This window comes from Lagenorhynchus albirostris, chromosome 2 (genome assembly GCF_949774975.1).
Source record: "Lagenorhynchus albirostris chromosome 2, mLagAlb1.1, whole genome shotgun sequence".
NCBI classification, from domain to species: Eukaryota; Metazoa; Chordata; class Mammalia; order Artiodactyla; family Delphinidae; genus Lagenorhynchus; species Lagenorhynchus albirostris.
Window position 1 is genome coordinate 135,875,352 of NC_083096.1, and position 26,741 is coordinate 135,902,092.

The 26,741-nt window shown below is 40.4% G+C and overlaps 1 protein-coding gene across 10 annotated transcripts in view; it reads right to left on the reverse strand.

Annotated features, from left to right (window-relative positions):
- Positions 1–26,741, reverse strand: part of FGGY (FGGY carbohydrate kinase domain containing) — a 411,736-nt gene that overhangs the window by 108,656 nt on the left and 276,339 nt on the right. For all 10 annotated transcript variants that reach the window (XM_060139919.1, XM_060139918.1, XM_060139916.1 and 7 more), the window contains 3 exons: positions 26,375–26,482; positions 11,393–11,454; positions 196–343 (listed from right to left, as the gene is read on the reverse strand). In XM_060139919.1, the coding sequence (XP_059995902.1) occupies positions 196–343; positions 11,393–11,454; positions 26,375–26,482 (318 nt within the window). The remainder of the gene's footprint in view (positions 1–195; positions 344–11,392; positions 11,455–26,374; positions 26,483–26,741) is intronic.

Below are 26,741 nucleotides of genomic sequence, written 5' to 3' on the forward strand. Positions count from 1 at the left end.
AATGAGAACTTCCAGCAGATCATCCTGAGGAGCAGCAAGAGCCTTCCCAACAGCAATGCATCTGCAAGAAGCCAGTGGGCTGTTGGCCGGCTTTGTTTATTTTTCCTCTTTTGCCTTCTCCTCACTTTGCTTCTTTCAAACTCTGTAGCCCTTTGGCCCGCCTTCACCTTCGTGCAAGGACTGACTGTTACTTACCATGCCCTTTAGTGTCAGATCTGCTAAGGGAGACCGGTTGCCATGGAAATCTGGCCAAACATGTAAATCAACAGTGAGGAAACCCACGGGCTGAGTCTTCTTAATCAGATCCAGGTGACTGTTCAAATATGCATATATACTCTGGCATCTGGAAGAGAAGTGGATTTTGTTTTTAAAAGGGGGTGGGTGGGTAGGGTCAGGGAGCAAATTGCTCTGTAGAAAGAAATCATTTGTACTCCCATATCAAATCCAGAAAGTAAGCAGGGTCCCAAAAGCTTCAGCACAAAAACCACCCCAACCCATAGAAATCAGCAAACCACACTCTCAAATCACGCTGTACTCTCGTCAAGGATTGGAGGCCTGTCCTGGTGGAAGGTGGAAAGGTTTGGACTCAGAAGACCAGATCCAAGAATGGCTTTACTCCATTGTAGGTGTGTAACCACTACTGTGAGGAAGTTATTCAAACTTTCTGAACCACTCTCTTTGCATCTGTAAAAACAACCATCATAATCCCTGCCCAACTGACCTCATAGGGTTTTGTGAAGATCAAAGGAGACTATGTAGATGAAGATACAGGATTTTGCAAAATGTACACTACTGGACATATGTCAAGGATTTTTAAAAATCAGTATTCTTAATTATAATAATAATATGATGGTGAATGGAGATGGTTCCCCGACTCAGGATAGGAGTTTGCTAAGGGCAGTGATATGATGGAATGAATGCAGTTAGGATCAGGAGTTAGAAGGCTTGGTTTCCAACCTAAACCTACCAAATGACATTGCACTAGTTCTTTCTCTCTTTAAGCCTTCGTTTCTTCACATGTAGAATGAGGGAGCCAGATGACCTTTCTCATTCTCTCAGTCTATTTACCTGAGAGGGAGACAGAGATGATGGGCTTGGGAGTCAAGGCAGTCCTGCATTCAGATGCTGGTTCTACCTGTCCTAGCTGGGTAAAATGGGTCAGTGACTTAACCTCTCTGAGCTTCAGTTTTCCCATGGATATAATGGGTATAAAATACCTCACTGGGTGAAATCTCACTGCATGACACAAAAGTTCGTTACCCTTCCCCTCTTTAAAGGTGCTTCCTTCTCTTGAACTGACAATTCTAGAAGAAAGTGGGTTGGCATCCCATGCCACTTCCCACTGGTGTCCTTGGAACCACAGCCTTAAACATGGCTTGAATAATGGTAGGAAAAAAGTATAGGAGATCAATGACCAAGGGAGGTTGATATCTAAGATACATAAGATAATATTTATTATTTACATTTAAAATGTTTTAGGAGTGCAGCTCAGCGATTTCTAGTTCTAGTTTTGTGACACTGTGAGTGTCCCTCCGGATCCCATGAAATTCCTAAAAGTTTTCTAAACTAAGTGTAAAGAAAGAAACAAACGAGTAGTGGTTTTCAAACACCTATTAAATAAAAACTTTATGTGGAACTCCAAGATAGAAAATATAGAAAAACAAAACTGTTCTATGTGAGTGCGTGTGTGTGTGTAAGTGTGAGAATGTGTGTGTGCACACGTGTGTAAGTGTGAGAAGTGTGCTGGGCGGAGGCAAGGGCAGTCCAGCCTACCAGGCACTCTCCTTGCTTCTTGCCCTGACTCCTCATTCCCGTCTGTAAAAATCTTCGGCCCTACATCATATTAGAAGATGAAGATCTTCTTGGGAAAAGGCTCACTGACCAGAGTAACATCAACTGCTGCTCCTTGCTCCTCTGGCCTTCAAACATAGCCCAGTGAGCCAAGTACCGCTAACACCCCTTTACAGAGGGGATGAGTAAGGCGTGTAGACATGTGACGGAGTCCAAAGTTAAACCCTCTCTGTGATTCTGTATCCCCAGCCAGGAATTATTTGTCAAAGCCCTACATTCAAACTCTGTTTTAGAATGATTCTATGATAGTGTTAAGAAAGGATCCTCTGAGGTCTCCATGGAAGGTAGGGCCAGAACCACATATGTGGGGAGAATACGATCACACCCTGGTTTTCTATCTCCCAGCTCTCTCTGCTCCTGGTCCAACACAGTCACATGGCCAACGATGGCCACAAGAACATCCTTTCCAGCCAGAAGTCAAGAGTCTGCACTAATTCTAGCAACACTGAACTTCAGAAGAGCATCACTGCACTTAGAGTAAAGGGATTAAAAAAAAGAAGAAGCACATGTCTATAAATCTTTTGTCTCTCAAGGAATCTCAGAGCAGGGCATTTGGTTTCAGACATCTGGGTCAATAAGAACCTGTCGGCCTAATTACTATTGATTTGTCATTGTCTCATTTACTGTGGGTCTTTGCAAACAGTGAGATTCATTTAGCCTCTACATATACGGTCACTCGTGCACTAATGAGATCCCTGGGGGACGGGGCATATGCTTACCCCTTTGACTCCTAACCTCCTCGCAGCTGTATGTTTATTCTTTGAATGCAGCCATTCTTCTGCACGTTTTTTCAATTATCCCTTACCATGTGCGCTATCTGAGTATATCATTCAAAATGAAATGCACTTGGAAAACATTAAAATAACAAATGCACATCATTATTCACATAATTTTAACCTTGCATGGTGCCTTTTTTGGTTTTGACTTTGTTTCAGTTTGTATGTTTTATCAATTCTTTGATAAATGGCGGTCTGCCCTCTTCCAGCTCGGGAATCACATATTAACTGTTCCTAGTGATAGGTCTCCCTCTTTTTCATGAACTCCAGACTCATTTATCCTCTCTTAGAGAGAGAAATCCTTGCTTTCCTAGTCCTGTTGTGTATGAAGAAGAAAATACAGTTTCAAGAATCACAAAGCGACTTCACTGTATACCAGGTGGCTGACCAGGTACACTAAACCTCTCCAAGCTAGTTTACTTTTTTGCTATCAGGGTTAATACTTTTACCTTATAGGCTGCTATGAAGATTAAATATGGAGTCCTGAGTACTATAAAATGATAGCTGATCAATAAATAGTTCCTTCTTGTTTTCCATCACAGGAAATGCACTTCTAGAGTCAGGGAAGATTTTTTTCAGACTTCATGGCTCACAATCTTCAATGCATACCGCACCCCTGGAATCTCTACTTTCCTTCTCCATAAACCATTTAATTCTTTGGATTCACAGGATGCCCCAAAGTATGGTGACCGTACTTTCAAACCCCAAATCAGAACACATGGTCTAACAGAAGAATTTGTGCCTTTTCTAGGAGTAAGAGAAAGTCTTGGAAAAGAAGCTTCCACACTACCTCCAGTTCCTCCTTGACCCACTGCAATAGGTATTCTGCCTGCCCCATTCTGCTGAGACTGGCTCCACCATGAGGAGAAATCCCCGCTTTGTTGCTGTCTCCAATGGACCATTATTCGCCTTTATGTTACCTGAACTGTCTTTTGCATTTTGTACCACTTGGCCACTTCTTACTAATTTGTTTTCCTCCCCTTGTTTCCAGGCGACAATACTCTTTTGGTTTTCTAGCTGGTTCTCTTCCTCTCTTTGTGCCTTAAGTATATGAAGACTCCCAGAGACCTGTCCTTGGCCCCCTTCTCATTCTTTCTACACCCTTGGATGATCCCATCTTCCTTTCAGGGCTCCAGTTAACTAGCTATTGCTGCAGAGTTCCAAATATATGCCCTTATCTCCTGCTCATTTCTCTATGATGAGTTCCATGTCAAATATCCAAGCACTCATCAAATGCTTCCTCCTGGATGCCCAAACGGACCTCAATTAAAAAATGTCTACTATGACACACATCATCTTTTCTGATATACTCACTCTTCTTTCTATGCTCCTTGCTTTGACCAAAGGCAAACTCATTTAAGTGGCTGCTCAAGCAACCATTTTGGGGGCAGAGTCAGAGTGGGTATCATTTTTGATTCCTCTCCTTCCCTCAGTTTCCAAATTTAATTTTGGACCAGGTTCTGTCAATTTATTATTTTAAATATTCCTCTAACCAGCATGCTTTTCTCCCTCATAACTGCTACTACTTTATGCAGGCCCTCTTCAAATGTCTGGATTAGAGGACTGGCCCTCTAACTTATCTCCTGCCTTGAAATTGTGCCCCCTCCAACTAGGTTTTCTGCACTCCTTCCTGGGTGGTTCGTCTAAAATGCAACTCTGATGATGACTCCATACCTAGCTAAAACCTTCAGTGATTCCTCCCCACTGTCCTCAAGATAAAGTATAAGCTTCCTTGTTTGGCATAATGTTCTTCATTATCTAGCTCTCCCTGCATTGTACCACGTTACAGACATGCCTTCCACTCTGCATCCCTCCTCACCACTGTACACATCATGCTCTCGTGACACTAAACTACTTCTAATTTTTCAAAATATGCAGGTCTTAACCTCTGAATGTTTGCCTATCCTTCTCCCTCTTGCCTAGAATTCTCTTCCTTATCTTCTTTACCTGCCTATGGCTATCGCTGTTCTAGACTCATCTTTTTATTTTTAATTGAATATAGTTGATTTACAATGTTGTGTTAGTTCCCGATATACAGCAAAGTGATTCAGATATATATATATATATATATATACACACACACAGTAGGACCTTATTGTTTATCTATTTATATCTAGTAGTTTGTATCTGCTAATCCCGAACTCCTTATTTATCCCTCCGACCCCCCTTTCCCCTTTAGTAACCTTTCCCCTTTGGTAACCTTTAGTGTTCTTCCCTTCTGCTCTTCACATGGTTAGCTCATTTATATCCTTCAGATCTTAACTGTGCTTCCATCAGCTAGGGCTTTCCTGACCACCTCATCTAAATGGGGTTTCCCTGATATTCTATCATCGTACTCTGTTAGTTTCTTTCATATGATGTTTGGTCACCATAGACTTATTTATGGGTTCATTTACTTGTTAACTGCCTATGGCCTTCTCTGGACTTTAAGCTTCATGAAGGCAGACCATTACCAGTATACGTTCAGAACCTAGCAGAGAACTTGGCACACAGAACCACCCAAGAGTAGCCATCAAATGAATGAATGGCCCTTCCTCCACTGTATGATAATTGCCTCTTAATTTTATCTGTATCCATTGCTGGAATCTGAATTCCTTTTGGGAAAGAGTCACATCTTATGCATCCCACCAGGTGCTCAACACGGTTACTGAAGTGTAGAATGTATGAATATTGATCCCGCATGGACTGTTAGAGGTTATTTTTACCTCTCCCTCTCATTGTAGTACAGCTGCCAAAAGAGTAGATCTCTGGAGTCATATGGACACAACCTTCCAGGCGTGCTGGTATACCCCACAGAAGGGGGCAGAGAAAAGGAATAAGCATCTTGCGACACCCCACCCTGCACTTCCACCCATGTACCAGGCACTATGCCAGGCTACAGTGAATCTGCTGAGAGGCAGAAAATGAAGAACTGATTTCCTAAGTCAGCACAGCCCTCAGTCTTTTTGAGAGGACCCCAGTGCCCTGAACACTTTCTTATCCTTGCCTGTAAAACAGAAGCCAAAGAAAGGCATTGTAATACCCAGCTTATGTCTATTTAGAAAAACATTTCTCATCCAAGAGACATCAAGAATTTACTGTTTATCCTGGCACACCCTAGGGGATGAAAGGTGTTAATATCATCACCCTGGGTCTATGACTGTCCTAGCTCAGGGGAGCCTAAGTCAATACTTGTGGATAGACTGATGGCCCCAGTTGTCAGACTGAGGGACCAAGGTTGAAGAAGCCATAAAGGCCAAGGGAACAATCTGAGAACACAAGAGTAGAATGCACAGTGGAAACAATGTTTAGAAGTGGAGTCCCTATAATACTCATTTCCTAAACTAGAATTAAATTAGATTTTTTATATATATATATATATATATATAACTATCACTAAGCACAGTGCCAGGCACACTGAAAATTCTTAAAAAATGTTCTTGGTCTTTCTTTCTCCTTTTCTTGCTCTGGGGCGGGGGCATTTATACAGATTTTAATGGGAAGGTTTAGATATATTCTGAGATTTGGCATATGGGGGACCAGTACATTTTTAAAGTGATCCTCAGTGGGATTATAGAAATCACAGAAGCAAAAGAGGTTTGAAGAATAAATCATATCAAGAAAAGTTGATTGTTCTGAAAGGAATAACAAAACACTCCAGGGAAAGTGGGAAAAAAGAAAGACAGATTGAGAGAGAGGATGGGAATTAGCAGAACCTTGCACCCCCGAGAGACCGGAAATTCACAGAATCACAATGAGAAATGACCACTGCTTGCAGTGACTGCTGAAAAAGGAGCTCAGAACAGGCTGGGCTTCTCTGTCTCCAGTCCTCCTCCAGTAGACCATAAACTTGCTGAGGTCAGGAGTCATGTCTTCCACTGACCCTCCGTCCCCACCAATGGTCTGGTTTATTCTCCACAGAGCAGCCAAAGTAATCCTTTTAAAAGGTAAATCTGACTGTGTCTTCCATATGCTCAAAAACAAAAATCTTGAAAAAAGTGCAGTGGTCTTATAGCTTTTTACAATGACCCGCATGGTTTGACCCTTGGCTAACTTTTACCTCTCATCTGTCCCCCATTCCCTCACACTTTGGTCAGTCACAGTGCCCTTTACAATGTCCACTGAGCTTGCCAAGCTGGCTGCTGCTTCCCGGCCTTGGGACTTGCTGTTCCTTTGGGCTAAAGGGATCTCCTCCATATAACCATGGCTTGATCTCTCTCTTTATTCAGTTCAGAGTCCCGTTTGAGTGCCACCTCATCAAGGACGGCTTCTTCACCTGAAATAGTTCCCATCCGTCACTCCAACACCTCTTGTCGTTCTATGTCTCCTTACTCATCTCTATTTTTCTTTAGAATGCTTACCAATTCCTGGAGTATGTGCTCTCTCTCTCTCTCTCTCTCTACATACATACAAACATAAACATACACGCACGCACATATAGGTATATGTGTGTGTATGTGCGTGAGCACAATTTCCATGAAAACGGATTTTTTTTTTCTTTGTTCACCGTTATACCATAAGTGCTCATAAGACACTCATCAGACAGTCAGAGGACCTGGATTTTAACCTTGGCTCTGCTGTCAACCGTGAATCCAGCACTTGTGGATTATGCCAACATCTTCCCACCGAACTGTGCCATCACCATAACCTCATTCTGAACCACTGGTAAAGATTCTTTAAGAAAAGTAAGACAATAATGGGCAGTTTAGAGGAAAAGAGCTGAAGTTGTAATCAATGGAAGGTGATCTCTGGCTACGGAGTAACATCTCTGGATACTTGGCCCTACATAGAAAGAGACTCCGGTTGCCATTTACACGCATGGGTACATCTAGTTATTGTTTACTTAATTCATAAGCTCACAGAAGGCTTCTCTTCAGGATGAAGCCTAGAAGGATTACAGTAAATCAAGAGTATAAAATACTCAATCTGTTTATCAACACTTGTTTCTATGGTTTCAAATAGGATTTGCTGATGCTAAGCTCTGAGATAGGGGTGACCTGCATTGCTGTTTGCAGACAGCACTAAGTCGCACCGTAAGAGGCATACAGTTTTTGAACCCAAGGGATTTGTTGTCCCTTCCAAATAACTAACTTCACTTAATAACAACTATTCCTATTTCTAAGATCTGAAGCATAGTGAGTGCTAGTCTTGATATAGTCTATTTATAGATCTGATACGATAGAGACACATTTTCCTTTGCAAGACAATAAAAAGAAATTGGAAGGGAAGAGAACCAATATTGAATGCCTACTAAGTATATACAAACTGAAGATAAAATTTTGAGAGTCATCAAAATACAGCAGGAAATGAAGCCAAGAATGTAGATGGGATCATGGAAAAGACCACAAAGAGAGAAGAGGTCCAAGAATGTAGCTGTGATGAACTTTGTTGTTAGTGACAGAGAAAAGGATCATAGGCCTGAAAAGGAGATTAATAAATTGTCAGAGATACAGAAGTAAAACTAGGTGAGAGTGACATTCTGGCAAGCCAAGAAAAGAGAGTGTGGGAAGGAGAAGGAGTGATCACTGGTGCCACGTGGAGCTGAGAGCTCAAGGAAGGGGACTGGAAGACATCCTGTGGTCGCCGAGGACCTGAACAGTAAACATTTCAGGGGCCGATGGTGACAGAATCAAACTGGAGTGGGCAAGGGAGGAGTGAGGAAACTGACCAAGAGTACAGGCAATGCTTTGGAGCAACTTAGCTCTAAAGAGAGGGAAAAATACAGAGAGGTAGCTGGAAAGCGGGATGAAGTCAGCTGGCATGTGAAGAGACGTGGGATGTAAATCCAGTCTGACTCTAAGATTGAATTCTATAAATTACTGCTTCTGGACCACACTGTGCTGCTGTTTCTCTGGGTTTACATGCTAATCCATAAATCCTCCCTTTCTTCCTATTTTCAATCAAAACTACTCACATGAGGTTCAGCTACAGAAGAAAGTTCTGGACATTTTGAGTATTTCATTGCAAAGTCTAACCTATCCCTCAGATTTGCGTTGAGGTCTAAGATCTTCAGAGACTGGCATTTCCACGGTCTACTTTCATCCTCATAACACCTGGAAAATGAATTAAGCAGGGTGGGATCATCGTAATTTTATAGGTGAGGAAACTGAGTCACCAAGACATTGATGGCAGAATTGGTACCAGAAGCCAAGACTTCAGTCCAGTGTTCTTGCTACTCCATGAGAAGGCAGGCAGATGATGACATCTGCTCTTAACCCTAGAACAATCCCCTCCAAAATGTCCGCCTCTTTTATAATCATTAGTAATAGTAGTAGAAGTAGTAGTAGTGGTGGTTGTCATTGTCATCGTACAGTTTACGAAGCCTTTCCAAATACATTGCTTCTGTAAACTCAAAATAAATTCTCAGAGCTATCCATGGCTGGTTCTCTCCTGTCTACTATCCCATGTTCTGATAAGGAAACTAAGGTTCAAACAGCTATGTATGTGGGAGCTGAGATTTGAATCTAGATCTCTAAACTCTACATCTGTGCTCCTTCCTTTGGGTTAGAGGTTTTAAAATGCTGGATCCCCTCACGAATTGGATAAAAGCTATGGCCCCTCTTCCCAGAAATGTACGCGTAAGTATATAATCAACAAAACTCTGCACACAATTAAGGGGTTCCCTGGTGATCTGAGGTTAGGCATCCCTCTTCTAGGTTATGTGGTCTCTAAGCCAACTAAAGTGCTAGTTATTGGCTAAGTGGTATGATCCCTGTAGATGGGAATGACATTGTAACTAGAGACTCGTAGAAGGGAAAGCTTATGAAACTTTTCTCAAACTCCTTGGTGGGATCAATCCTCCTCTGCACCCTGATGACACAGAGTTTATGTTCTAGTCAGTATGCACTTCATTCTGCTCTGTGCAGGTGTGCCTCCCCATAAGAACAGACGTCCCTTGGTGGAATGGAAATGTCTAATACGAGTAACTACAAATTTTATCACTACCACTACCATTTACTGAATATTTATTATAGCTCAGCAATTGTTGCTATATCCCAGACACTAGTTAAATTCATTTAATTTTCTCAACAACCTTATGAGGTGTTTACTGTTATTATTTTCCTGTACAGTGAAGTACTAAGGCACAGTGAGGTTAAGTACATTGCCCAGGGTAACAAGCTACTAAAGGGTGCAGCTGAGACAGGCAATTTGGCTCCAGGATCTAGGATAGTAACCTCCACCTTTGACTATCTCCCTTTTGCCAGGTACTAGCTACATGAATGGGGTTTCTCTGAAAATATTATAAAATACCTTACGTTTGTTAAAAAGCCCAACTACTAAGCATTATTATCATGAAATTCATTCAATAATTATTCTTCAAACTTCTAATTTCAAAATAATTTTAGATTACAGAAAAATTGCAAAAATAGTATGCAGACTTCCCCTATACCCACCATCTAAGAAATTAACATAAATACAGTATTATTACTAATCTCCATACTTATTTGAATGCTGACAGTTTTCCCCACTAATGTGCTTTTTTCTGGCCAAGATCTAACCCATGATCATACATTGTTTCTAGATGTAGTAGCATCTTAGTCTCCTCAAATCTGGGACAATTTTCTAGTAATTCCTTAAGCTTCCTAATCTTTGAAGCATATTGGCTAATAATTTTGTAGAAATTACTTAGGTTAATTCTTTTCTTTCCCAAACACCCATTAGTATGATCATACTATTTATTATTAATACTACAGGTTCATTTTTTTCACTGTTTGTATTTCACCCCCACCACACACATCCACCTATCATCTATCTATCTATCTATCTATCTTTTATTTATTTTCAGGGGGACATGAAGCATCATCATGATTCTAAGAGTATGAGTTATATAAACAGGTATACTCAAAGAAGTGTTGCTCCCTCCTACTACCCTGTTCCCATTTCCCCATTATTTCCATCCCATTCCTACCCCACCTCCTATAGGTAACAACCTCATGAGTTTCTAGTTTAACTTCCCTATATTTCTTTTGCATAAATGAGTAGGTACACATATATTTTCTTATATCACCTTCTTTTTACATAAAAAAGAGTATATTATAAACACTCTTTTATGGACTTCCCTGGTGGTGCAGTGGTTAAGAATCCACCTGCCAACGCAGGGGACATGGATTCGAACCCTGGTGAGGGAAGAACCCATATGCCGAGGAGCAACTAAGCCTGTGAGCCACAACTACTGAAGCCCACACACCTAGGGCTCGTGCTCCGCAACAAGAGAAGCCACCACGATGAGAAGCCCATGCACCACAATGAAGAGTAGCCCCCGCCCGCCACAACTAGAGAAAGCCTGCGTGCAGCAACAAAGACCCAACGTAGCCAATAAATAAATAAATAAATAAATAAATAAATAAAATACTCTGCTTTCTTCACTTAACAGTATATTCTAGAAATCACTCCTATCAGTTACTATCCTGTTTCACAGATGAAAAGACAGGCTTAAAGAAGTTGAATACTTTGCCCAAGGTCACATAGTTATTAAGGAGAAAAACTGGAGTTGAATCCAAGAAACTTTGACTCAAAAAATCCATGCTCTTTCTTCTATGTCAGAGCTTCACAACCATGATTACTGGCATATTCTTGGAGGATCTCTAGTTTTTTTGTGAATTCTCTTAGATTGTTTTGAAAATTAATACATGTATGCCCTGGATCATCCAGATGACTATCTTATAACCAAGTACTGCCAGGCATTCTCATTGCTCACAGGATCTGAAAATCATGCAGCTGCCTAAAGTCAGTGCCCCTAATGTGGTCGGGCATGGAAAACTGTAGAGAACAGAGAGAGCTGTTACCTGGCTGTGGCCTTGGCTTGTAGTTCTGGGAAGGCAGCATGGCCCTGCACCATGTGATCTATCTGAAAAACAAGAGAGAGGGGTCAACTTTATAGCTTCTCTAGTCTATGTTAAAGCCAGAAGAAGATATATTAAAATGTCTGTTTCTTTCAATTCTTTGTCTACAGAGGATCCAAGAATATTAAAATGCTAACTCAGCAAGAGTGTCTCAGCTCTTTCAGAAATCTAGCTTTGTTTAACCAACTGCTGGCCTCTTGGATTTATAAAAACAAAGAAGTTTAAAGAGAAGAACAGCAGGAAAAGAAACTCCCAAGGCTGAACTGGTAGCAGCAGGTAGTATCAGGTCCAAGAATGATGTTTGACAGAGGCATGAGAAGGAGGTGTAACTCAGGGTAAATGAGGTAGAGGGGGGCCGGCCTGGGTGTTAAAAGCACTGGCCTCTGGATTACATCATCTCCCCCTCCGGTTACCCCACGCTGTTACCCCAGGGCAATGTCAGACCTTGAATTATTCTCTGTGTCTTACTAACAGAGAAGTTGAGTGAAAGAGTCTATGAGGAGGGAGTCCCAGTTTAAAAAACACAAAAAAGAGTTGCCCCAGAGATGTCAAGAGAATCTCCCCTGACTTAGAAGTTATCGCATGGGAAACTGGGACAGAGCTCTCTCTCCGAGGACAGAAATGTCTGAGCTCTGCAGACAACCATCTTCTCATCTGAAATTCCACGTCTAGGATTTATTCCTTAATCCACTTGGTGGCTCTAAACAAAATAATATGCACTATGCATCAGGAAGGGATGTGCTTCCCCATGCTGTGACTCTGCTTGCTAAACCACACCCAACAATGGGCTTGAGTTCCTGAACCTAATCTGTGTATTGTCTCAACGTTTACGTGAATCCCCAAAACAACCATTCTGATCTATTTATTTTCATTCAAACTACGGACAGACCGGTTACCGTGGCCTCACGGGGACAGTTTCCCTGAGCGGGCTTCCTGAGCGCCAGGTCTGCGTAAAGAGGATGAGATTTTGTTCTGGAGTCACCGAGACTGGGTCTGGGTTCTGGCTCTGATACTAGCTAGCTGTGCGACCTTGTGCAAGTCACTTATCTGCTCTGAGCTTCAGCGACCTCCTCTCCCCCTTACCCCGTCCTAGTCTCCTTTTAAAACAGGATTTCTGCGGCACAGAGCGTGCCTACCATAATGCCAACAACAGAATAAATGATATCACCTAAAATTTATTGACTCATTTACCATATACCAATACTAAGCTATGCATTTTACATACATTATCTCATTTATTTCTTACAACATTCCCGTGAAGAAGATACTATTAGCCACTATGGAGATGAGAAAACCAGGACTAGAAGAGATTAAGTAACTTGCCTAAGGTCATAGGGGAGTAAGTGACAGATCTAGGTCTCAAACTGAGGTCTCTCTGTATCTGAAGTCCTTGGTCTTAACTACCATGTCACATTGTCTACTCAACTTCCAGGTATAACTTGTCAAATTCCATTTGTGTAGAAATGTGTCAAAATAATACCAAAGCAACTGGTGATTTCAACGGAAAGAAAATCATCCAGGTTTTGAATATTTACTTGCTGAAGGTTCAGTTTGGGGTTACTGCAATGAGGCATGGTTTGGACCTTAAAGAGTCTGCAATCCAGTCGGAGCATCACAATGAAGCCACTGGCATCAATAATGGATAATTAAAGCCATTACTTGATTTGAGGCTAGTTTCTATGGGAAGTGCTTTAGGAGGTCAGAGAAGGGAGATTTAAATGAGCTTCCCGGAGGAAGCACAGAAGCTAGCATGTGTCCCACATGCATGAATGCAGTTATTTGGTATTTACCGAATGCCTAATACACCAGGTACTGGGACTAGGCTCTGGGATAGAGTGGAAAATAAGAAATACATACAAGAGCATAAAGCAAGAAGTCAATAATTTGGCAATTACTGTATAGTTGTATATATAATATTTGGCAATTATTATATAGTTGTATATATAATAATTGCCAAGAACAGGCAGTTTGGAGGAGTAAAGGGCTAGAGGCAAGGGATACCAGAAAGGAGGCTGTGATGGGTAGAGATATGAAGATGGAAAGACAAATCTGGGTATAGACAGTAAGAAGGCTGGTCTAGCCCTGAGACTGGCATATCATAGATGCTCAATAAGTATTTGTTGGATAAATGTGGGATGTACAAACCATAATGGACCACATGCCCACAGAATACCATGTACTTCTTGGGAGCACTTACCACGCTTTATATTTGTGTCTATTTGTGTGGGGCACACATTGGTCAGAGGGTAACTGTATGTTAAATTAGAGAATAAATGAAGTGGTGAAAATATGGATGCATGAGGAGGGTATGGACAGACAGTGGTTCTTAAAAGTCAGATAAGTGACTATTGTTTTACTGAATTGTAGGCCACAGGAAATTATTTCGATTTGTGGAGCAAAATAATGACAAGTTAAGGAAAATTAACCCAGTAGGGTATGTACAATGGGGAGATGACTAGGCACAGAGGGTAGGAAACACAGACAGGGCTCAGAGGCTGACATTGGGAATACAAGGCACGAATATCCCCTGTCCTTGCTCTATTGCAGCATTTATCAAGTCCTTCAATAATGATTAGTTTATATGTCTATCTCTTACCTTACGCTCTGAGCTCTTTTAAATCAAAAACCTCATTATTTCCCATTCTTCAGTGCCTACAATGCCTGACATCTCGAAAGAATGAATGAGACACATTTTGAAGAAAATAAAACAAAACTTAGTGACTGAGTAGTTACAGAGCATAAGAAAATCAGAGTGAAAGGATGGCTTTGAACTTTTGGGTCTAATAAAAGGAAATGTGGGCATTTTAATCATGTCTTTTTATTTTTCTGTATTTGTGATGCTTTGGGATTTGGGGCCCTATTGACCCTGGAGAGACTGCCCTTTCCAGGGCTAGCCAATTCCTAGAGATAGTAAAGGACCCCACTGGCCTGTAAGCATGCCTTTCATATGCAAACTGACTAATACAGAGCACACCTCCTCACCACCTCCTCTATTTCCCTGCTCTAATCACCCCAGAGCCAGGCACCAGACAACTAGGGACAACCTTAGTGGTTCCCATTTGGCCCTGCATGGTTTAGCCGGCCCCCTCTTCTGGAGAACTGTGAGTAACAAACTATCCTTTCAGTGGCAATCATCTCCTGATCTGCTGGCCTCATCATACCTGAATAATAATAATAAAATCTACATTTTAAGACAGTAGCTGAAAACACGGGCTTTGGAAACAGACTTAGGTTCAAAACTCATGGTCTATACTTATATTCTCTGCTACCTAAGTTACTTGACCTCTCAGAGCCTCTTCTCTTACAACTGTAAAATGTGGACAGTAAAATTTGCTTTGCAGGGAAGGTTGCAGTGAGTGACATACAGGTGGCTTTTAGATCGTAACGCCTATTATTAAAGAGAAGGAAGTACCACCAAAAGAGTAAAAATGGTTGGAAGAACAAGACCTTAAAAGGTCAGCTGCAATTTTTTTTTTTCCCACAGCATCTGATGACAAAGGCCCATCCTGATTAACAAAGAAGGAGCCAGTTTGTCGAATAACTGAGTACTCATTTCAAAAGCCTGGAGTGCCTGTTGCAAGGGTTGATCCTTCTACTTCTGTTCTCTAATACATTTAGCACAGTATAGAAGATCACAGCGTCCCATTAAGTGGTTATTTGTTTCCCAATAACAAGTGTGACGACAATAACTATATTTGCCAAGTGGCTGCCTTAGAAATATATAGACAGAACCATCCTGACTCTATGACTCTTTCCTTGTTTCCTCCATCTTCTGAGATGTCAGCTCTGAGAGCTGGCAGCTGTAGGAGAAGGCAGAAAAGGCTACACACTATTTGGATGGGTGGAGTCAGATCTTCCTCAGGATGGCTTTCAGGTCAGGATCAAGAGGAAAAGGCCATCTTACAATACATAACTAGAATTGTGGGGCTTTTTGGCATTTCCTTATTAAGGTGGCACCTGTATTTGGAACATGGGAAAAATAGAAATGCAATACAGTATAACACAGAGATCATACATGGGTAGTATGAGGTGGCATCTGGCCCACAGATGTATTTTACGTGGGATATATAATGTGTTTAAAAATGAGCCAATATTTTAAAACTGGGAGATTTCACTTTAAGTCCAGATTTTGGTTTCTCTTGAAGAACTGGTGATTGTAAAACACTGGGTCACCATACTCCCCCATGGCAAGGGTCAGCTGGAGCTGAGTGGTGACTGATCCCTTCAGACAGGCCTGCACCCTCCAGTTTGTGAGAGGCACCACCACTCAATTTATCATCATGATGGCACTAATGTTTTACCTGTAGTAGCAATCTATTTCTCTATGCCCATCTCTCTGTCAAAGGAGGGAACATGGAATTCAGCCCGAGAGTACTGAGAGCTGAAAAGAGAAACTTCTCTGTAGAAGTAAAAAATACCTCATTGCCTGGTCTGTTTATTCATTTATGCTGCCTGTCTGACTCCTTTAAGCATTTGCGTTTTTGACCCTTGATATGACGGAGAGAACGCAGACAAGGACTCCTGAGACCTGAGCTCAACTCTGGCTCAGGGCATGACCTTGGACAAGACCATTTCTAATTCTCTCTCTAAACACTGAATAAGTTAATACGACAAATAGGCAAGAGTTTGTAAAATTACACAGAGAACTGCACTGCCTGAGATAGCAAAACCTTTGGCAAAGAGTTTACAGGCAAGAAAAACACATCACAAAGGCAAATTTAAAATTTAAGAATTTTAGGTTCCATGATCATTTTGCTAAGACAAAGCTATTTTATTGCTTGATGGGTTTTTCTCTATTAAAATCAGTTTTATCTATTCGTCTTTTCTTTTCTTTTTTTTTAATAGGAGATGGAGCAATCTGCTCTTTTTTTAAAATTGTATTTATTTATTTATTTTTGGCTGTATTGGGTCTTTGCTGCTGCACGCGGGCTTTCTCTAGTTGCAGCGGGGGGGAGGCGGCTATTCTTTGTTGCGGTGCGTGGGCTCTAGGCACATGGGCTCAGTAGTTGTGGTTCGTGGGCTCAGCAGTTGTGGCTCGTGGGCTCAGTAGTTGTGGCTTGTGGGCTCTAGAGCACAGGCTCAGTAGTTGTGGCGCACGGGCTTAGTTGCTCTGGGACATGTGGGGTCTTCCTGGACCAGGGCTCAAACCCGTGTCCCCTGCATTGGCAGGCGGGTTCTTAATCACTGCGCCACCAAGACTATCTATTAGTCTTGAGGCTGCCTTTTTCCTTCTTTACACGTAAAACAATCATTAGGCTCAGAGCAATGTTCATCACTTGTGACAACTGCTTTTTTTCCATTTGTATTTACCTGTAATGTCACTTCCTCATCTAAGCTATTTCAACTCTTTGCTTACCTAATCTTCTTATCTCAAAGCAAAAACATTTTGCCTGATTTTTCCCAGCTTTGAAATTCTCATGAAAATCTAATGAAAGAAGCAAGCCCAATCTAGACAATTTTTTTTATACTGCTGGAAAGGACTGCGACTTTCAATACTGAACAGTTCCTAGGAACAATAAACATTCCGGAGAGGAAAATATAAACTATGTGTTCATTTTTTTTTTTTTACAACTTTAATATAAGCTTTACATAGGACAATTTCTCTTACAAGTTGATCAATTCTGATTTAATGCAGGGCTAGTTTAGTCAATTTCATTCACAATCAAAATTGGTAGCTTTGTTCATTTTTACAGTTTGTTAGTTCACTGATTCATGAAACTAATGTGATACATGTCTACTTTGTGCTAGGCATCATTCTAATAATTCAGGATACAAAGACAAATAGAAGTCGTCGCCTTCACAAAGCTCTGACTTATGAAGGGAAAATGGGTATCCCAATATTCAAATATAGTCCAGCCTGATAAGGTTTTATAGATTTAATGAATGTTAATTGAACACCTACTCTGTTTTGATCATAGTAAGCACAGGGGATTCAGTAGCAATTAAGGTAGGTGTACTTTCTGTCCACTCGGAGATTATATTCTATTGACATATAGAGTCAACAAATACATATAATAATTAAAGATAGTGATTAGTTCTTTGAAGGAAATAGGTAAGTTACTGTAATATGAACACTGATTTTAGATAGAGGGTTCAGGAAAGACCTGAGGGTGAAATTTAAGATAAGACATGAAGAAAAAAAAAAGAAACAACAATTTCCAAGTAAAGAGAATGACAAATGCAAAGATTCTATAGTAGCAAAGAGCTTCATATGTCCTAGGAATTGACAGGAGTCCAGTGAGACTAGACTGGAGTAAGTAAGTAGGAAAGTTGTATAAAATGAGGATAGAGAGGTAGAAAGTGGAGAAAATCAAGCAGGCCATGGCAAAGGCTTTAGATTTTATTCTAAGTACTATGAGAGGATACAGAAAGATTTTTTTAAATTGAAGTACAGTTGATTTACAGTATTTTGTCAGTTTCAGGTTTACAGCATAGTGATTCAGTTATTTTTTTTCTGATTATATTCCATTATAGGTTATTACAAGGATTGAATATAGTTCCTGTGTTATACAGTAAATCCTTGTTGCTTATCTATTTTAGGTTATAGTAGTTTGTATCTGTTAATGCCATACTCCTAATTTGCCCCTCCCTCCATAACTTTGGTAGCCATAACTTTGTTTTCTATGTCTGTGAGTCTGTTTATATTTTGTATATATATTAATTTGTATTATTTTTTAGATTCTACATATAAGTGATATAGTATTTGTTTTTCTCTGTCTGATTTACTTCAAGAAGTATAATATTTTCTGGGTCCATCCATGTTGCTGCAAATGGCAATATTTCGTTCCTTTTTATGGCTGAGTAATATTCCATTGTGTGTGTGTGTGTGTGTATATATATATATACACCACATCTTCTTAAGCCAATCACCTGTTGATGGGCACTTGGGTGGTTTCCATGTCTTGGCTATTGTAAATAGTGCTGCTATGAACATTGGGGTGCATGTATCTTTTTGAATTAGAGTTTTCTTTTCTCTGGATATATACCCAGGAGTGGGATTGCTAGACCATATGGTAGCTCTATTTTTAGCTTTTTAAGGAACCTCCATACTATTTTCCATAACGGCTGCACCAATTTAAATACATTCCCACCAACAGTGTATGAGGGTTCCCTTTTCTCCACACCCTCTACGGCATTTATTATTTGTAGACTTTTTGATGATAGCTATCCTGACTGCAGTGAAATTGGAACACTCCCTCACACCATATACAAAAATAAACTCAAAATGGTTTAAAGACCTAAATATAAAACGTGACACCATAAAAATTCTAGAAGAGGAATAGGCATTCTTTGACATAAATCGTAGCAATACATTTTCTTAGATCAGTCTCTCAAGGCAAAAGAAATAAAAGCAAAAATAAACAAATGGGACCTAATCAAACTTAAAAGCCTTTGCACAGCAAAGGAAACCATCAACAAAATGAAAAGACAACCTACAGAATGGGAGAAAATATTTGCAAACATTGTGACCAATAAGGGATTAGTCTCCAAAATATGCAAACAGTTCATACAATTCAATATCAAAAAAACAAACAACCCAGTTCAAAAATGGGCAGAAGACCTAAATAGACATTTTTCTAAAGAAGACATACAGATTGCCAACAGAAGGGTTTTAATCAGGGAAGAAACATAATCTTATTTGATTTAAAAGAAATCATTCAGGAGTTCCACTTTTTTTTTTTTGGAGACTTCTGATTAAATGTTTATTCATTTTAATTTTGCCTTTTTAAAAATTCTGAAGCCAGTATATTGTTTTTATCACATCTGAAATATTTTTCTTTTTTAAAAAAGTTTTATTTTATTATTTTTATACAGCACGTTCTTATTAGTTATTTATTTTATACATATTAGTGTATACATGTCAATCCCAATCTCCCAATGCATCCCACCACCACCACCCCTCTGCCCAGTTCCACTTCTTAAAAATGGCTAAATAGTTCTTATCATATGAATTCTTTCCCAGATAACAATTATAAATGCTGATCAAAATATATCAAACAATTCTCTGAAGATACTGGGAAGTGACCAAAGCCAGGTAGAAACTGAGAAGGAATAGACACATTGAAGGAAAAAACATTTTTTTTTTTTTTTTTTTTTTTGCGGTATGCAGGTCTTTCACTGTTGTGGCCTCTCCTGCTGTGGAGCACAGGCTCCGGACATGCAGGCTCAGCGGCCACGGCTCATGGGCCCAGCCGCTCTGTGGTATGTGGTATCCTCCCGGACCAGGGCACAAACCCATGTCCCCTGCACTGGCAGGCGGACTCTCAACCACTGCGCCACCAGGGAAGCCCCGGAAAAAAGAGTTTTATATGTGTTTCTTGATTTTACAGATTTTTGCCTGAGGGCAGGCCCTAATCAGTGCCATGCAGGACCACTAATACTCAGATAGATAGAAATATGCCGTCTTCATAGCTAAGAAATTAGAGGTCAGAGTTCAAGGCCACCATAGCAACTAGAAAATAAAAGGTAGGGAGATCTCAGAAAGGAGAGAGACATAGAAAGGGAGCTCAACACTATGCATAAAGGTTACCTTAATCTCTGGATGATCTCTGAATTACATAATAAGTAGCCCAACTAAGGCTTAAAGAACTCAACAAAGGAGAGACAAAACTTGGAGTTTGAGTTGTCATTAAATTACCTGCTTAAAAAAATACTCTTCAGAGAAATAAGAATAATCCACTGTCTCTACAATACATCAATTACAATGTTCAAGATATGAGTCAAAATTACTAGACATATGAAGAAACAGGAAAATGTAATTCTTACTTAAGAGAATGGCCATTTAATGGACAATAACCCTGAAATAACACAGATGTTAAAATTAGAAGACAAGAATTTTAAAGCTAGTAATTTAACAATGCTTAAGGATGTAAAGGATAACACTCTCATAACTAACAAACAGATAGGAAATGGCAATGAAATGGAAATAATTAAAAAGTAGAAATTCTTGTATTGATAAATATAATATCTGAAATGTATCGGTCCATGAGCTGGTTGGAGATTGCAGACAGAAGAGTCAGTGAACTTGAAAAAAGACCAATAGAGAGTGTCTAATTGAGAGAGAGAAGGAGAGAGACAGAGAGAGAAAGAGAGAGGAATATTGGGGGGAATAAAAAAAACCCAGAAGCCCTCAGGGACTATGGGACAATAGCCAAAGGTCTTAAAAATGTGTAATTGGAGTCACAGTAGGAGGAGTAAGAGCAAATAGGGCAGAAAAGACATTTAAATATATACATGCTAAAGATTTCCCAAGCTTGGTGAAAGACAGGAATTTACAAATTCAAGAAGTACAGCAAACCAGGGGGAGGAAGGATAAATTTCCAAAACACAGTATCTGGACACACCATAATAAAAACTAAGATTAAGGGAAAATCTTAAAAGTAGCCAGAGGAAAAAAATACACTGTACATAGGGGAAGAACAAAATAAATGATGTTTGACTTCTCATAAGAAACAATGGTGCCAGAATACAATACATTGACATCTTTAAGTGTTGAAGGAAAAAAGAAGAAAACTAAGAAGGTGGGGCTTCCCTGGTGGTACAGTGGTTGAGAGTCCGCCTACCGATGCAGGGGACATGGGATCGTGCCCCGGTCCGGGAAGATCCCACATGCCGCGGAGCGGCTGGGCCCGTGAGCCATGGCCACTGAGCCTGCGCGTCCGGAGCCTGTGCTCCGCAACGGGAGAGGCCACGGCAGTGAGAGGCCCGCGTAGCGCAAAAAAAAAAAACCAAAAACCAAAAAACTAAGAAGGTGTGTTTTTGTTTGTTTGTTTGTTTGCCAGTAGACCTGCAACAACTAAAGAAATGCTAAAGGAAGTTCTTCACGCTGAAGGGAAATATCAGGTGGAAGCTTAAATTTTCATAAAGAAATAAAAAACAATGGAAATGGTAAATATGTAGGTAAACACAAAAGATTATGCTTTCTCAGAACTTGTTTGAAATATGTATGACTGTTATGGACTGAATTGTATCCTTTCAAAATTCAGATGTTGAAGCCCAACCCCCAATACAACTGCATTTGGAGATGGAGACATTATGGAGGTAATTAAGGTTAAATAAGATCATAAGGGTGGGGCCCTGATCTGATAGAATTGGTATCCTTATAGGAAGAGTAAGGTAATTAGGAAGATGTGCAGGAATCCAGGTGGGTGTACAAAAAATACAGTGAAAGCCTGGGCAGGAGGAGAGAACAGGGAGGCATCTGTTTATGCAGAGCTGGTCTTTGTATCCATGAAATCATTCCAATTAGCTAATGTGACATGCTGGGGACACACCTAAGTCTATATACCTAGATCCTGTCAAGGCTGATACACATAAGTTTCTCTCTCATGGCCTTACAAAGCCTGCCAACTATACGTGCTTTAATACACTTGATAAGAAAGTCACACTAACTGATACAATAATTGCTTCTCAAGGAAGTCTACAAGAGAACTGTAAGAAAAATTCAGAAAGGCAGCCCTATAAAAGTCAGGTTCAATTCTGGAAAGATCTGGGGCTTCCAGTAGCTGACTTGGGTTTGAATCAAGGCTCTCCCCATTTACAACTGTTAAGACCTTGATCAAGTTACCTCACTGTTCTGAGCCTTAGTCACTAGTAAAACTGACCACATAGACATGCTGTGAAGATCAGATGAAATCCTGAATCTTCATGAGGGCCTCAATGTGCTGAGCATAGAACAGATTCTCCCAGTCGGGGTAGTGCAATCTACTTCTATGTGCTATAATAAATTATAATTGTCAGTTCCATATCCAGCTTTCCCACTAGATGATAAGCCACTGGAGGACAGGAATCATGTGTGACCATATTCTTGCCTGGCCCAGAGTAATCCCTCAGGAAATCTCTGTAACATGCTGGAAAGAGTGACTGAATGAAGGGATGGCATCACTACCTCTAACCTGGACAGCACTGAGTACATGGCAAGCTCTTCATATGGAAGAGCTGGCTGACCCCCCTGAGGCTAGCCCCAGGCTGAGGGGCTTTGGTGACAAGGAAGGAGGCAGATAGGCACTTCCAATGCGCCAATTCTAAAACTCCAAGAGCTAGAACCCTGCAAACGTTATGACCCTGTGGCCCAAATTTATAAATTTAAATTCTGGCTTCAAAAAATTCAAAGGTAACTCCCCACCAAGCCCAATTGTCCCAGAAAGCCAGTTTCACCATAGGGGCAGCTTAGGAAACTGTCTTAGGCTCTCTTACCCGATGCCTGCCCCAATAAAAATGACTTCAAGTAAGACAGAGAAGAGTGCTTGGACAGAGGGATGGCTGAGGTCCAGTTGGAAATAAGCTTCAGCATCTGGACACAGTGACTGTACCAGTTGGTGCTCTGTGGAAAAAGCCTGGGCAAAAAGTGATGGTTTTTGCAAAACTTTCTGGAGAGTGTATCAACAAGCACGAGACAATCTTTGATGGGTGTTTGGTGAACTGAAGTAAATCATCCATGGGAATGGGGTATGTGCCCTTCTAAGAGGAAATAAATAGCAGCAGCACAAGCTTGAAATGAGTGAAAAACAAGCCCAAATCTCAGACAGATGAAATTGCAAAGGCTCCAGAGCCAGAAAAGATCCTATCCTATTTTTTTCTTCATCCTGAAGTTAACCAGATGGAGATTTTTTTTTAAAGTACCAATCTATTCATATACTTGGAATGAAGGATTTTGCTTTGTGATGGAAGATCTGTATTTAATTGTAAAAATGAAACAAAATATCTTTTTTCCAAATCTAGAGTTTAGATAAATTTTGTTTCTTTTTTCTTTTTTCCCTCTCTTCTTTCCCCTTCTTTACTTCCTTCTTCTTCTTCTATCTCTTCCCTTCTGCTTTAGGTGATATATTTACAACTGCATGTTTATAATATATTCTGGACAATGTAATAACGGAGCAGCCACTTTCAGACATAGCTTATGAGAGAATATGTACATATGAAACACGGAATAGGCTGTAAAACCGGTGATAAACCAGAATAAGTAAATGGAAAGGAAAGGTGAGTACCAACGGAAACAGGTAAAAAGGCCATTGACAGTGCATCAGGAATCTCTCCAGGCTGTGCTTGCTACCCTGAGTTTCAGTTCTTCATGTGTAAAATATGGATAATAACTGTACCTAACTTATAGGGGTATCAGAGGATTAAATAAAATAGGACATGAAAAGCTCTTGGAATTGAGACTGGGACATAAGTCTTCAAAATAAATATTAGGCATTGTGATTATTATGAGTATCATTCAAGGATTAACACGATTTTACATATATATAAAAATCTTTCCCACAGGAAAATGTACTCAATAAGGGACAATTGTTGTTGTTATTATTATTACCATCATCATTGTTATTATTTTTATATCTCTTTATTTTATAGGTGGTTTCTGTCTCTTTGCTTGGCCTCTCTGGACTGACGATTTATTGGACAGTCTGTTTTGTTCTTGATTCAGATTTTGCCCCATTATGCTAACTTCTCGACTTCCTTAGATTTTGCTTTTTGTAACCCATGGGTAAGTCAGTCATACCCCATTCCTATGTCTAATGAAACTCTATACATAGAACTGCCCTAAGTGTAACTCTACATGCAACTTCATTGGTTGATGATGCAAAATCAACTAGCTAGATAAAGGCCAGAAAGTCCCATGATTCTTGTCAAAAACCATAGTGGACTATTATGAAGATTTTATTAATGGTCAGAAAAGGGTCATTTTTTAAAATTTAAATTCAGGCTTAGGAAACAGGCATAACGAATTCTTGTCCACCAAGATACGTCATAATGTTTGGGCAAAGATGGCTTATATCCATAGCAACAGAGCCAACTCTGAGTCAAATACTGGTAAAAGCATTTCTAGACTGACACAGACGGTCAATTAGTAAACTAACTCTCTGAAAACCTGTTGATGGACAGCTTCATGGACAATGCATCCTGCACAAAGAGTTAGTTTACTGGATTGTTATCCTTGTTAAAAAAGACTCTGGGTTGTGTCTGTTATGACTTCTGGTTCTCCTAAAGGTAATTATACCATGATGTGGGCTTGAAAAGGGCTATGTTTCAGTAATGGGTTTTCTATGTGTCATAGAAAGGGAGTGGATATTTAAGTGGAAAGTTGTGTAAATACATAACACTAGTTTAAAGAGGAGACTGTAAAGTTTCAATCCCACTGTACCTTAGGCATAGAGTGATGTCTTTTTCTTGACTTTTCTAGAAAAGTCTAATTGGTTATTAAGACCTATCAGACGTTATTTAATTTATACTCACTGTGCTTCCCTACTAGACGATGAGCTCCTTAAAACCAGGGACTAATGGGGGGACTAATTCAGGTATCTCTACAGCCTGGCACAAGAGTGAAGGCACAAAACATGCTCTTTGAATCCAGCCACCCACCTATGCGTGCATCAGCTTTGAGAGAGAACTTGAGGCAGCTAAGAATAAAAGAGAAACACATGAAGAAATGGAAAATTAATGGTTATTTGTATCCATATCCAGCTTGAGATCAGATCACTTTTGATTTGGCTGGACATTTAGAAAAGCTGGTAGGGGAGCAGACCATAAACAGATGATTTCAATACAACATAGTGAATGTGAGGCTGAGTAACTGAGCCTGGATCTTACTGTCCCTTGCTTTCCACATTTCATCCTTCCAAGGTCTGCTGATCTCTTGACCTCAATTCTCAGTCATTATTGCCACTGTCCATTATTGCCAAAGTCCTCATGGCTTTTTGTCTGTGGACTAACCTATTAAAGCTGGTCTCTCTTCACCCAGCCGTGCACCCTCAGGCCTTCTTCCTGACGGCTGCTAGCCAGTTTTTATAACAGAGATCTGACAACACCCATCACTATTCCAATCTTTCACCTACTCTCTGTGGTCTACTACCTGAAGTTCAACTCCTTAGCATGTTTTACAGGGACTTCTGTTTGGTCCCTGCCCAGCTCTCTAACTTTTATTGTAAGTCATTCTTCTAAGAACAGTTTATGCCACAACTGAAATTCTGCAATTACTCTCAAATATGCCTTGCTATTTTTCACTCCCATGTCTTTGTTCCTATGCAAGTTCTCATACCTAGAAGAATATCCCTACCTTTCTGTGTCTGGTTGGTCCCTATTTATCATTAAGGTGCAGTACAAGTGCTTTCTCCCCTGAAAAGAATTCCTTAATTTAGCTTTGTGCGAACTCTGTGCCTTGTACCTCTGGTATAGTACTCATCTCATTTTTATAGATCTTCTGTCTTCCCTATGAGATGACCCCATGAATTCAACACATTTTCTCCAAGCACCTTCTACGAACCAGGCACTGAGCTAAATACAAAGAGAAGTATGATATAACCCATGCCTTTAAAGAGTGCGTAGATTTCTGGAAAAGACAGATTATCTCAGAATGCGCTAAGAACTGGAGTTACATCTTAAAGATCAAGTAAAACTAGCAAGTGATAAAGAACCCTCCGAGTAGGGAAAGAAGCATATACAAAGGCACAGAGGAGCAGAATAACAGGAGCCATGGGGAAGCTGTGAGTAGGGCAATCTGGCCTTCATGACAAGTACATGGGTGAGACTGGAGGGGACAGACCACAAAGGGAATGATGTGCCCAGAAAACTATCTGAGCTATGTCCCAAGGGCTACAGGGAACCACTGAAGGATTCTGGCTGGAGATTAACATAGTCCTTTTTACCAAGTAGAATACTACTCCTGTTGCCGTGAGAAAAATGGGTTGTTCTGTGAAAGAAAGATAGGTGAGAAGATGGGTTAGTCATCAATGTCTGGATCAACATTGATTCCTTTGGCAAACTCGGGCTACATATGCTCCATATGTGAGACTTTGTGCTAAGAGAAAGTTAATTCTTCTGATGTAGGAGTCTGCAAACCTTCCAGATCCTGGGTGTACGGGGAATGTGACAAAATGGACTAGTCAAGGGTGTAAAAACAGTAAAGACCATATGAAGAAAGTGTCAACTTACCAATTTTCCAGTAACGCTCTGGCCACCTTCATTCAGCCAGAACCCAGGGACCATGGCTGAGAAATAAGGGCCCCAGACTCCTGGTACAAAGATCGGGTTTTTGCTGATCTGGAAAGAAAGGGGCAAAGTATGTGAAAATATTGTCCCTCAAGGCTAGAAGGAGCCTTATCCTCCTCCCATGTGATGTTTCTATGACCACGGAATTCAGCTTCTTATTAAATACCTTTGACGGCGGGGAAGTTAGTCCTGACAAAGGACGGGCCTGGCTTCACCTCTGGAAACCTTTCTGATAAACTCATTCAGGCGTCAAGGTAGCAAAAGAGATCATTTTGGAAAGAAACTGATGTGACGGTTCCTGGCCAACTCC